The following is a 14,271-nucleotide window of genomic DNA, read 5'->3' on the forward strand; positions in this document are numbered from 1 at the left end:
GTCCAGCTACCCTCGACTCAAGTACTTTAGATGGTTTTTAGTATTTTATATAAGCACATGGACTTTTGGAGTCGGTCTGACAGTTCTGAAGCTTTTTTAATATTGTTTTATGATTTTTTTTTTTTTAACAACTGCCATTTAAAAACCTGTTTTTGGAGTCAATGACAGTGACGATGACATCCAGCTTTGTTTAGCATTTACAGATAAGAAGCTATCTATAACTGAAATCTGAGATAGTGATCTGCAAAGAGAAGGTCCAGAAAACATTTGTTAATTGCCATCTCATATCATGATGCAACACAAATTACAGAAAAATTAAAACTATAAAACCTGCCTTAGAAACTCCGATTACAACGGGTTGAAAGAAAATGACATTTTACTGTCAGTTATGACAAAAAGATTAATCAGTCCTGACTTCTACCTATGGGGCTGGAGGTGTGGGTACACATGACTACCACACAGTAATTTACTCAGTGATCTTCTTGGAGCAGGCCCCCGGCTAAACCAGCTCAGCAGACACAAAGATGCCATCTACAGAAACTTAAAGGACATTACAGGGCAATAGAACTAATTCATGGCAGTGTTTATTCAAACAGAGCCATGAAAACGCTTATGCCACGCTGAGCCGAGAAACTGAGTGCAGATGCATGTGGTTATGTTCCCGTTTCTTCATCACCACTGATGCTGCTTCACTGGACGACATCACACTCCCGCTTCCCAGCTGAACATTTCCATTTCCTGCCCATCTGGGGGGACGACTGCGCTGCGTAGCCAATCCCGTGTGCTTTCTCGCCGTTAGGACTCCAGCAAGCTGTGCCAGCGGCAAACCTGCTGTCCTTTAGACTCCTTCATCTGAGTCCAGTGGGTGAGCTCCTCCTCTCCGGAACTGTTGAGGCCCAACGAAATCCAACCGATCATCTCCTTGCGCTTCATGCTGCGTTTGTTGTAGACGGAGAGGATGAGCGTGACGTCCGATAACTGAAAAAGAGCTACCTGGAAGACAAACGTCTCTTTGTAGGTCGGGTTGGGCTGACCTCGACAAATGGAGGTCTTACACTTGGACATCTCGTGGCCCATGGAGTTAAGTAAGGTCAGCTTAACATATGTATCTAGACAAGTAGACAGGAAGTGGAGGAGAAAGTTACAAGGGAAATTTTATTATATATATATATATATAAATTAATTATTTATTTATTTATTTTAAAATGCTAAAATATCTTTCAAGAAGCAAAAAAAAAAAAACAAGCAACAGATTTAAATAATAGACCCTTTGTGCAAAGTCCTCATGTTTCTTCACCGCTCCTCTTTACGACCTGCTGCAGCTGTTTCCTCTGCAGCAAAGAATGACACATTTGCCCCACAAAGCGTTCACTCCTGTAACAATGTCACAGCAGATGATGTATAAGAACGCGACCACATAGGATGCGGCTTTTCTTCTGATCAAACACAACGCACAGCTGTGAGTGCAGGGAGCGTTACTTCAGTCTTGTTGCTATGCAACTAGCGATGTCTAATCTGAAACGGGGGGATAATGCTGAAGATGAAAACTGACTGGAGAAAGTTAGTCATATGTTTGCTTGTGTTTGAAAGGATTAGGAGCTTCTTCTGAAACAAATCACGTAGCCGATTCATCACAAATCACCGCGACGAGCTGAACGACTCGTGCACGAACTTTAAGAGCCCAAGACGGCGTCCCAAAACGTGAGGATATGCAGGTCTGCTGCGACCAAATGAGAATCTGGGCTACAGTAAGTGTATAGTTCCAGAGACATAATAGAAATACACAGCACTCCAAAAATCCTGAATAAAATCTATGGAAAAACTGCATAACAGGAAAGATGGCCGCTACCCCGTCCCTCCCCCCAAACAATCAGCACCAGGAGAAATAAGAAGGTTAAGCTGCTGCACTGATGCATCTCAGCTGTGGGGTAACAGCCAATTCTAGTCATTATTGCAGTAAATGTTTTTCTTGGTTTATGAATTGAACAGCACTTCTCACATTGTACTGGAACCTAATTTGACTCTTTTCTGTGTGTGCGCGCTTCTTGTGAGGGAAAGCTTGAACTGAAGCTTATGTTGATCAGTATATTTAGTGTGGTTTTTCCCACACATGCCAAACTGCAGTGTGTCCTGGACCTGCCCCGGAGTCTCTCTGCAGCAGGACGTGCTGAAACACTTCACTGGGAGGCAGTCTAATCAGACACCAACACTGCCTCAGCTGGCTCCTTTCAATGTGGAGGAGCAGTGGCTCTACTCTGTGCTCCTTCTGAATGGCTGAGCTCCACCCCTAGAAAGCCCAGAAACCCTCATTTCCACTGCTGTAATCTGCAGTCTTATTCTTTTAGTCACTGCCCAAACTGTTTGGCTGTAGAGGAAGGTCTGCGCACAAGGGACAAGGCCGAAAATCTGTACTGGACGCCCGTGATGTTCAGGCCCTCGGGCAGCACCGCATTAAAAACAGGCACGACTGTGTCGTGGAAATCACTGCACGTGCTCAGGAACGCTTCCAGAAGTCCCTGTCTGTGAGCACAGTTCACCGTGCCGTCCACAAATCCAGATTACAGATCTGTCGTATGTGAACACGATAAAACCCCGTCGTCCTCTCTGGGCCAAAGCTCGTCTCAAATGGACTCGGGCAAAGTGGAAAATTGTTCTGTGGTCACACGAATCGACCCTCCTTGCATATTTCAGAAACACAATGTTAAACCACACACTGCATCTGTTACAACAGATCAGACATGAATGGGATAACATTCCTCTCCCAAATGTCCAGCAGCTGGTGTCCTCGGTTCCCAGACTGTTGTTAAAAGAAGAGCAGCATCTGAGCATTTCAATTTTAGGATGTGCTGCTGCCATCAAATTTAAAATGAATCAATATGTTCCTTAAAACGGTACATTTTCTCTATGTTCTGTTGTGAATAAAATGAGTTTATGAGACCTGCAAATCACTGCAGTCTGTTATTTTACACAGCATCCCAAACTTTATTGCGATTGGGGTTTTAAATCGATTGCTTCACGTTCACACTCAGCTCGCCACACCTCCTGCATTGTTGCATTAGTCCCGTCAGTGTCCTGCTCCACTCCTCCCCAACTCATTATCAACACCCAGAAGAGACTGAACTCCTCCACTTGGGGCCCAACTTGTTATCAAGACCCCAACGTACTTGAACTCCTTCAAGTGGGGCAGCAATTCATCCACAACCTGGAGTGGGCAATCCACCTTTTTTTTTTTTTTTTTTTTTTTTTGCTGAGAACCGTGGCCTCAAATTTGGAGGTGCCAAATTTCACCCCCGCTTTTGCAAACTGATCAAGTTTGAGTTGGATGCTGGCTCAAAAATGCAAGCACAAAACCCTACAGCCCCCTGCCCCTAGAAAATCTTTAAATACCATATTTTTATTATTTGATCAACAACAATATTTTTAGTTTTTTAATAGTATTTTAATAGTTGCTTTAACCAACAAATGTAAACACACTGTTCATACATTCTTTAATTAACATGATACAGATAGCCCTAAACCCTTTAACATAGTTGCATAAGCCACTTTAGTTAATAACTTTTTAGTTTATTTAGTAACTTCTTAGTTTATTTAGTTACTTTTTAGTTTTTTGGTTACTTAGCAGCAAAGGGCTTTTAATGTGAAATAAAAGCAAAGAAATCTGCCGATCAGGGAGCAACTCTGTATCCATAATATCGTGCTGTTTGCTAAGTGTCAGTGCTCTGGGCTGCACCATTAACGCAGCTGCAATGAAGGAAAGTAAAGCACCGTTTATGGAGATTACAGCAGTTATTCTGTAGTTTTTGTTTTATATTCTGGTGACCATTTAAGTAAAAGTGACAGCTCCCTCTAACATTTATTTATTAGATTTATCTATTGGATTTTTTAAATCGGTAATAAATACACAGAGTGGCTCCTAAGGTGGCTGAGAGTGGCAACACTTGTTTCTAGCAGGACTGTTGGTGCAAAATTCATAATTTGTTATTATATTAACCTTTCAGATGGGATGTGAAAAATATATTTAGACCCTTGTAATCAAAGACAGAATATTATATGTAGTCTGGGTTAAAGTATTTAAGAATTTAGACCTTAGACTTGTATTACTGATGCTCCTAGTTTGTGACATTTTCCACCTTTTATTACCCTGCTGTTCATATTCCAGAAAAACAAAATCCCGATAAATCTCATTCATTTAACCCAGAAGAGGAAAAAAGCAAAAAGGAAAAACACTGCCATTATCAAGTGATTTCAGCATTCACGCGTTCCTTATTCACTCCTCATTTCAATGCAGAAATCACGGCACAAACTGAAGCCATAAATCCAGCTGAACGTAAGCGAGGCAAGACTGGCAATCACAATGGATCTTTGAGAGTGTTTCGCCCCTCGTCTACAACCACACTCTGTAATAATGCTGTGTATTATGTTCCAGTCTAAGAGGGGGTATAAGGAATGAATTGCTGAGGGTTTCATGCTGTCGAGTGCCAGCTGCCTTCCAACGCCTAGCTCACCGCCTTGAATCACACATTCAGTTGCTCTCTTTGACATAAAAGCAGAGTGGAAAAAATAGCCTTGATTTCTTTTTTGACTGCTGCTGAATGGGCTCTGTAGAGCTGTGGATGTCTTAAGTGGTCAGTAGCGGTGATGCATGGCTCTTTGGCATTGTTGCTGAATGAGAGGGGCTGCGGCTGATGATTAACTTGACTCGTCGGCTCGGCACTGTTTTGAAATGGCAGAAAAGGAGCTTTGAAATTGCTCTGCATCTTTCACCGTGCTCTTTCCACTTTGTAAGGACGCACAAAGTCAATCAAGGCCTTCATGAGGATTTTGCACAAAGGTTTTTTTCAGTGTTGCCAGATGTGACTATTTTCCAAGTACAATTTGAAGACTATAAAGTATGTGGATATGCTATCCAGGAATGTACCAACAATATCAAAATTTGACAGCTAGTCATTAGTTTGAGACATTCATGAATACATGGAGCATGGCCGATAATGGATGGACAGGACAATGTGCCTTTTAGATGAATATTTATGCAACTCTATTACAGAAGTCCTGTTTGTGTTTCATATGCTGGAAGACGTCAAATTATACCCGTGTGCAACGTGCACTGTTTGAATTCGGCCAGCAGTCAATGACAACATTTCCTTCTTGCTGGCTATCAAACACCAAGAAAACCAGACTGACTTAGCATGAAAAGGCCGAGTGACAACATGAAGGACTTCCAGGCAACACAAGAAACGGTCAAAGGAGGGCAGGTGGGGGTAACTGCATGCATAACGTGACACACACATTCAGAAATACAGGAAAAGGACTTCAAAGGGGCGAGCATCTTCATGGATGAGAGTTCAGCTGTAATAAGAGTTCCCTGCATATTGTGAATTTGGTGTATTTTGGATGTGGACTGAATTTTCTGTGGTTGTTTTTATGTTGTTCTTCAGCTCTGATGCTGACGGGACTGCTTCAACCTCAAGTCAGGAGGACACAGTTAAGATGAGATTTCAGTGCTTATTTAAATTTTCCTAATTAATGCTCAGACAAGGAAAGCAGAAAAGAGTTTCACAGGGCAGCAGCAGTAAAGATAAATGTAGCCACTGTGAAATCACCCGCTGGTTAGTTTAGTTCCATTTTTTAGGCATGTTTTGGTGCGATGGGTGGATCAGACTTACTGGGAGTTTATGCTTCAGCAGAAATTCTACGCTGCTGTAACCGCAAACCCCTCTGAAACCCTGTGACACAATCGACGACGCAGCCCACAGCTGCTGTGACGGGCCTGTTCAGTACAGTCGAGCCCTCCTGTGCATTTCCAGCTACTTTTTTGCTGCAGTTTTTGAATAAATCCATGAGAGAATAACAATCAATAATCTTAATCTAAGGATTAATACTCAATGTAAAGACTCACAAATTTCAGCAAATCCCTGGAGGGAGATTGCTGAAACTATCAGACTGGATGTGAGGGAATTTATGAAGAAGTGGAAGAACTTGAGGGACAGATGTGTTTGCCCCTGAAATAAACTGACCTCAGAGAGTGGGGGCTGGCACCACATATAAAAGCCTGGGGCATGACCACACACAAGCATAAATGCTGAAAATGACATCAGCCACTTATGTAGGTTATGTTCAAGGCTCTACAAAGATTCACTGCATGGTGCGTAAGAAACCAAGGACACTGCAGGCTCATACAGCTGTTGGATAAAGCACACCCTCCTTTATCAGCCTGTTTAATGCTAATGGGGACCATAATTTAGGAAATAAATATCATATTGTATTCAATATGATAGAAATATGAAACAAGGTGCTTCACTCTTCAGACCCAGAAACTACATCAGTGTATGCAGCTTATTATCTGTAGCCTAATTCTTGTATCACAACCATTTCAAGTTAGTACAGGCACCTTGTGCTCAGTAGCCAACAGCCACCAAGCACAAGCTAATGGTTAATGTAACTGTTAGGCATTCAGCTGAAGTTAAACTGTAAGCGCTCCAGATCCAGAGCTGTGAAGCCAAGGCTGCACCACCTGAGGCTGGCTCTGCTCTACCTCCTGAGTGGCTGCGGCTCAGGAAGAAGAGCAGGTCCTTCACCAGTCAGAAGGTCGGTGTTTCGATCCCCAGCTGCTCCAGCCTGCATGCTGAAGTTTCCATGGCCAAGATACTGACGATGCATTCATCAGAACGAGTGTGAATGTGCGACATGGTGCTTAAGCATGTGAAAATAGTGCACACCACGCTGTGGTAGCTGTGTTTACTCCTAATTGATTTGTTTGATTTTTAACTAATTCAAGTGCGGATATTAATCATGGGAGCCAGTTAAATTAATAAAACAGTGTCTCTCCAATTGTTGCTAATTGCATTTACCCATGTCTGACTGCATCCATGAAGATGTATTAAAAAAAGGAATTTGAAATGAACACTAACAGCACATCACAGGCAGGAACAGAAACTCACCTCTGATAATATAAACCTGTCCACCTATCAAGTGTTTTAGACAACAGAACAGTCCATCTGACAACAAGGGTTGGACAGCAGTAAGAAAAACAGCGGACCGAGATGTCAAAAAGGTAGCAGGGTGAGAGAGTTTTAGGTGCAGACATAACAGAAGATGCAAGGAAAGAGAAACGGGGTCAGAAGGCCAACAACAACAACATTTGCACAAAGTTCAACAAGAGGCAGTTTTTGTTTGAACTTGCTGTTCAGATCCCTGGAAGCTGACTGAGGAGGCTGACCGGGAAACAGGGGAAAACAGGGATCAAACCAGAGGAAAACAGAGTGGCCGAGATAGAGCTGACCATCCTCGATTCGGAGAAGTTACAAGCTGTGCATAGCCCCTCTCTGATCGAGCTGTATTTGAACAAAAAGCATGCAGTATATAATATATAAATACACTGTATTGCCAAAAGTATTTGCTCGCCTGCCTTCACACACGCATGAACCTGAGTAGCATCCATTCTTAATCCAGAGGGTTTAATATGATGTGGGTCCACCCACTGCAGTTATAACAGCTTCAGCTCTTCTGGGAAGTCTTTCCACAGGTTTAGGAGTGTTTATGGGAATTTCTGACCATTCTTCCAGAAGCACATCTGTGAGGTCAGACACTGATGTTGGAGAGAAGGCCTGGCTCACAGTCTCTGCTCTAATCCATCCCAAAGGTGTTCTATCAGGCTGAGGTCAGGACTCTGTGCAGGCCAGTCAAGTTCTTCCACACCAAACTGGCTCATCCATGTCTTTATGGAGCTGCTTTGTGCACTGGTGTGCAGTCATGTTGGAACAGGAAGGGGCCATCCCCAAACTGTTCCCACAGAGTTGGAGCATCAAATTGTTCCAAATGTCTTGGTGTGCTGAAGCATTAAGAGTTCCTTTCACTGGAACTAAGGGGCCGAGCCCAACTCCTGAAAAACACCCCCATACCATAACCCCCCCTCCACCAAACTTTACACTTGGCACAATGCAGTCAGACAGGTACTGTTCTCCTGGCAACCACCAAACTCAGACTCCTCCATCTGATTGGCAGATGGACAAGTGTGATTCATCCCTCCAGAGAACTTGTCTCCACTGCTCTAGAGTCCAGTGGCGGCGTGCTTTACACCACTGCATCCGATGCTTTGCACAGAGCTTGGTGATGTAAGACTTGGATGCAGTAGTGAGGAAATTTCAGGACTGGACTTGTTGCACTGGTATCACCCTATCACGGTACCACGCTGGAATTCAATGTTTGTAGAAGCAGTCTGAATGCTGAGGTGCTTGGTTTATACACCTGTGGTGACTGGAACACCTGAATTCAATGATTTTGGACTGTATTTTGGCAATATAGTGTATACTGCATATATAGTGCGTGTGTGTGTGCATAAACACAGTTTTTAGTTATTTTTTTGTTTGTTTGTTTGTTTTTTTACAAGAAATACTTAAAATTAAAGATTCTCAATCGCTGCTTAAAGCACAAATTCCTATGCACAGGCTCAACTTGTCCTTTTCCATTTCAGCATTTGAAACATTAAAACTGTTATCCTGCTCTCTTCACAACTCCACAACAGAACGTTTCAGGGTACTTACTGGGTGGCTTGTTAGCAGCCAGGTTTTTGAAGTGGATGCCTTTGATGACTTCCACAGAGAGACGTCCTGTTGTGGCGTTGTAAACCAGGCCCACGAGGATCTCTGGTGTGGAAGCCTGACTGACTGACTGGAATGATGAGGCGCTTTCACTGCACGTCATATCTGAGAGGCTGACCTGGGATTCCCCACCCTGAAAGAGGAGACAGACATTTAGAAAATTCTCAGTTTTTAAATCTCCACTTCAGTCGTTAATGCTTTTTTAATTTACGAAGACTCCAAAAACCCAAATGATTACAATTCGGACAGGACTGCAGCTTCATCTGCCAAGTTACTGTTCACCACCCACCCCCTTACTGCTCAGTCACACTAGAGTAAAAATAGGATGTCAACTTCTTTGCAACTAGGGTGAATGCCTGGTGATTGTATAGAATTTTTTTGCATTCAGCGCCCAGTCACAAAGAAATGAAGTGTCTCTAATGTACAGGCACAAAGCTGGAATGGGCTTACATGACCAGCAGCAAGAAGTTTGGTGAGAAGGTGACAATTGCTGGTTTGATTATTTGGAAATGGAAGAACTATAAAAATGGCCACCAATCACCTTCGGTTTGGAGCTCCATGATGCCTCGTGGGGTGAGGATGATCGTGAGAAAGGTCGTGGATCAGGTCAAAAGTACACAGGAAGAATGTGTTAATAATCTGAAGGCAGTTGGAACCACAGTCAGCAAGAACACCACCACTGGTAACACACTACGCGGTAATGGATTGAAATCAGCACATGCTATTATTGTAGGTCTTTACTTGTTGTGATTTGGCGCTATGTAAATAAATCTGAATTCAACTGAACTGCAAGGATTCAGGAGACAGACACCTTCTCTATTTTTAAGATTAGGCTTAAAACTTTCCTTTATGATCAAGCTTATAGTTAGGGCTGGATCAGGTGACCCTGAACCCTCCTTTAGTTATGCTGCTATAGGCCTAGGCTGCTGGGGGGTTCCCCTGAGAGTTTCTTCTTCATTCACCTCTTTTCACTGTCTGTGTGTTTATACCCCACTCTGCATTTAATCACTAGTTATTATTAATCTCTGTCTCTCTTCCACAGTGTGTCTTTTGTCCTGTCTCTCTCCCCCCAGCAGATGACCCCCCCTCCCTGAGCCTGGTTCTGCTGGAGGTTTCTTCCTGTTAAAAAGAAGTTTTTCCTTCCCACTGTCACCAAGTGCTGCTCACAGGGGGTCATCTACCAATGGACGGGTCCATGTACCATTAAATCGTGGACAAGAACCTCCTTCGCTCAGCCAGACCATTGAAGATGATTCGTGGATGGGTATTCCAGCATGACAAGGACCCAAAACATACTGCCAAGGGAGCAAAGGAGTGGCTGAAGAACAAGCACATTAAGGTCATGTGGCGTAGCCACTCTCCAGACCTTAATCCCATAGAAAATCTGAGTAGAGAGCTAAAGCTTTAAGTTACCAAGTGGCAGCCCAGAAACCTGAAGGATTTAGAGTTTCTGTAAAGAGGAGTGGGCCAAAATCCCTCTGAAGGTGTGTGCAAACCAGCTGCAAGAAACAACTGTGCTTGGCAACAAGGGTTTCTCCACCAAGTACTAATCCGTGTTTTGCTTGGGGATCAAATACTTATTTCACTCAATAACATGCAAAATTATAACTTATATGTAATGTGTTTTTCAGGATTTTTGTTGATATTTTGTCTCAAACTTACAAATCCCACAGAGGATCAAATAATTATTTCCCCCTCTGTAAGTTTGTTCAAAAAACACCATGTGTTAATTCAAATCCCACTTTTAATAAACTGTGCATGGCGTATTTACTTGCATAGTGCGCGGGTTTTGGCAAAGTAGTGTAGACTCAAGTCATGCTAAGTGGTATACTTATCAGAAATAATGACAATGATGCTAACTGCCACCATATAAAATATGGTCGTAGTCAGAGTAAGGCCAATCATGTTACTGAAGTCCTGTTAGAACGCACTCATTGGCTAACAACTTAACGAGAATCCTGCTTTCTAACCCCAATAATGACAAAATTATAGGACACATCCAGAGAAGAAAGCACTGAATGCTGATGTATTGGCTTAATTCGACACCTGGACAGCTACATAAATAAGTCATTACAGTTAGGGGGAAAAAAAGCATCTCCCTGGCAATAGAAACTAATATCTGACATGTGTGGGCCCTTGTGGTTTACGATTTGCCTTAACAGGGTGCCTTTTAAGACTGCCTTTCTTCTTTGTAGCCTTTGAAATACATTTGAGATGCTGCTGCTTTAAATGTGAAAGAAAGGAAACTATAAGTAAACTGATTATTGTTTATTCCCTGACATGAAATGGAGGCACTGTCACACTGCCATCTACTCCTGAGAAGGATTAAAAACCAACAACCAACCAAAATAGGCGGCTCAGTGAGAGCAATCTGCAAGATGTGAAAACGTTATCCAGTTAGATGAAAGATCAATCAACAAAGGGAAGTAATTAGTGAGGTGATGAGTGGGAGCTTGAAAACCAACACCTGCTTTGGGCCTCCTTACCGGGAGTGCACAGCACGGGTCTAATGTGACCGGCATAGACATTTTGCCCTGAAGGTTGAGCTTGGTGAGGTAGAACACCTTTTCCCCGAGCACCTTCTCTTTTTTCATCCGTCGCATGCTGTAAAGGCGGAATCTGATGGCGTAATTACTGATCATCTCTGACTCCACGGGGCGGCAGCGGAAGGTCTCGGTAAAGATGGGACACGGGCCTCTCTGGATCCCTGTCTTTGCCCTCTGTTTCTTGGTGGGCAGGAGGACCAGATGGACCTGCCAGGAGATGTTCCCGGTGCGTTTGTGGCTGGGAAGGTCGGTTACTGCCATGATGGTCACAGACAGCTGCTGGTCCTCTGAATCGTAGTCAAACACGACGTCAAGCGTCCCGTATTTTGCAACAGGATCTGGTTCATAACCTTTTGGGAGCTGAGCAGCTGATCCACGGGCTGACATGTCCTACAGAAACCAATGAGATGTTCAGTGTGCAAAACAACACCTCAGTCCAGAGAATTACTCGTATTTTGCATGACTGTATTTACCTCCGGGCTGAGGACAGCTGTACTGTCACTGGGCACGTCCTCCTCATAGCCCTTGTTGAGGTAACTCTCAGTCTCAGGGCCATCGCTGCCCTCACTGGGACACTTGCCGAAAGAGAGGTGGGGGCTGCCGCTCGTGTGGGATAAATCACACTTGGCATCACCGAGGTCTGACAGAGTGCAGGACATCCTCGGAGAGCCGTTCTCATCCTGATAGGGCGGCGGCTGAAGCTCATCCAGCGGCGGCGTTCGCCTCATCCTCTGAATGCAGTTGACTGTTTGGGAGGATATAACCACAATAAAATCCAGACATCACATCATATGATACGAGCAAGTCATTAAGTCATTTGGCTGCACACATTTACAGCTTCATCAGTGCTTGGCTGCAGCAGCAGGTGGTGGTATTCTGTATTCTCATCATTGTTAACAAACACAGTAGTAAGAAAAGACCAAAAAGGTCTTAATGCTTTCAGCTTACCCAGCTTGTCAGTGGCTTTTAGCCTTATCCAATTTGAAGCACCATAAAAATGAGTAAACACATATGTATTATTTTCTCTTCTTTAACAAAAAGCAACAGCTGGAGGTTTAATGGTTTTTAAAACTGGAGAAAATGGTGCGTTTCTTAAGGACTATTTTCAGCCTCTGATTTGGTGAATGTGAGCATTACAGCACAGTAAATAAACGGAGCTCTGTGGCACAGACAGAAGGATGTACTGTGCAAAGCTTTGGAAACAGGCACTAATTATTTTTTGCAGGTTTTGATCTTTTCACTGAATTTCTTTTTAACAATGTAAAATATTAGCATACTTATAAAGCAGCTGTTAATCCAGGTTAGGTGAAATAACTGGTATGTACACCCTCAAAATCAACCCTACAGACTTAAAAGGCATGGCTACCATTCTTGAAACTACTCCATGCAATTGCATTTCAATTTGCAGGAGTATTTGGGATCGTTTTCCCACCCTAGAAAACATTGAAGTTGTAGATAAGGAAGCTTTTTTATTCCGCGTTCAGCCGACATGCCTGTCTGCTCAGAGAGAGAGCGCAACCCGACTGAAATGCTGTGGCAGGACCTAAAGAGAGCTGTACATACATGACTGAACTGAAGAAGAGTGGGCTGAAATTCCTCCACAATGATGTGAGAGGCTGATGAAGTCACACAGGAAATGGTTACTCTTGCTGCTAAAGGTGGTTCTACAAGCTACTGAACTAAATTATAGTTACATAGTAATTAATGCCGACAAACAGTTCTGCAGTGTAACATTTTCATGTTATTAAATATTCATATACAATAAAGGTGAGTCTTAATGTTTAATCTGTACCTGCATCTCGATGCTAAACGATAATTTTGTTCTTCCTTTTCAGTAAGTTGGACTTCACGTGCATAATTTTGTCATCAATATAATTTTATTTGCAATTTTTCAGACTTCTTTTTCAGCCTCACACACAGATCTGACGGCGCTGCCCTCGTGAGCATAAAACGCTCTGAGAGAGAAACCTTCTGAATGCACAGCCTAAATAAAACATCAGATACACACCATTAAAAGGACTGAACCGAATACTCCTTAATCTGCCACACATTTTATGCCTCTCACCTTTCTAAATGATTCAGTTGCCTGGAAGGCAACGAGTGAGGCTATGCTGAACATTTCTGTGGCACTTACAAAGAACCTTGAATAGTGTTGTCAGCTGCATTCTCAAACCTGACTCCTTTGTCCAATCTGGATTCAAAAAAGGGGAAAAAAAACTGAGCAGCCAATGCTAATACTCCCTGAGGGACACGGGCGAGGGATGAATGCTTTAAACCGAGACTCGCAGAAAAAAAATAAGAGAAAAGAAAACAAAAGATGAAGAAAATAACTTGAAAAGAAAAATCTCTTCTTTCCTCTAACTTAAAAAAAAAAAAGAGCCAGCACTGTGATGACGTAATCCACTCCAACACAATGTTCCAGCTTTCTTCCCAAGTTCCTGAAACTTTCACTCTTAATAATGTCACTGAGACACCAGCTCAAAGTGGCACATATCAGTGGCAGGATAGAGGCAAAGGAGTCTTAACTAAGTGTCATGGAGGGCTTGATAAAAGGAGCAAATCCATTTTGAGCAGCTTTTTCCCGCTGAGCCGGGGGCGGTTGATTTGATGGAAGCTGCCGTGTAAAAGCACTACTCTTTTCTCCAGCCCGCTAATTGGGACGGTTACCATTCCTCCTCTCGTCTCACCCACTCTTTCATCCCCTTCTCTACTGGCATTCGCCTTGTTTTGCCTTCTTGTACCTCTTCAAGTGGGAAAACAGTTTGTGAATCTTGACTGAGAGACACAGGTATAAATATCTTTGGTGGAAAATGAGGAGCTGCACTTGATTGTCCCATCTCCAAATGTAGGCAGGTGGAAACACACCTGACCTGCTGCCACCTTCACGTTTTAAAAAGACTGACAAGTGCAACAATTCAACAATCAGCATCTATAAATAATGCAGTGTCATCACCACAATTTAAACAAAGCAGTATATAGTTTTCCTATGTTACCAATAAATATATAAAATGGATATTTATGGACCAGTGTTGGTGGAAATACTGGACTTCCTCAGAAACCGACTTTCACTCCAGCCACAATAGTATAAAAGCAAAAAGGCTAGTATTTTTCCCCTGGGAGTACACCGA

The 14,271-nt window shown here is 43.0% G+C and overlaps 1 protein-coding gene across 1 annotated transcript in view; it reads right to left on the reverse strand.

The window, feature by feature from the left end:
- Positions 1 to 263: 263 nt before the first annotated feature.
- Positions 264 to 14,271, reverse strand: part of syt14a (synaptotagmin XIVa) — a 46,859-nt gene continuing 32,851 nt past the window's right edge. Inside the window, exons 5-9 of the mRNA XM_030759142.1 lie at positions 11,617 to 11,888; positions 11,084 to 11,533; positions 8,541 to 8,730; positions 6,939 to 6,995; positions 264 to 1,109 (exon numbers count right to left, since the gene is read on the reverse strand). Of these exons, the coding sequence (XP_030615002.1) occupies positions 796 to 1,109; positions 6,939 to 6,995; positions 8,541 to 8,730; positions 11,084 to 11,533; positions 11,617 to 11,888 (1,283 nt within the window). The 3' untranslated portion in view covers positions 264 to 795. The remainder of the gene's footprint in view (positions 1,110 to 6,938; positions 6,996 to 8,540; positions 8,731 to 11,083; positions 11,534 to 11,616; positions 11,889 to 14,271) is intronic.

This window comes from Archocentrus centrarchus, chromosome 22 (genome assembly GCF_007364275.1).
Source record: "Archocentrus centrarchus isolate MPI-CPG fArcCen1 chromosome 22, fArcCen1, whole genome shotgun sequence".
In the NCBI taxonomy this organism is placed as follows: Eukaryota; Metazoa; Chordata; class Actinopteri; order Cichliformes; family Cichlidae; genus Archocentrus; species Archocentrus centrarchus.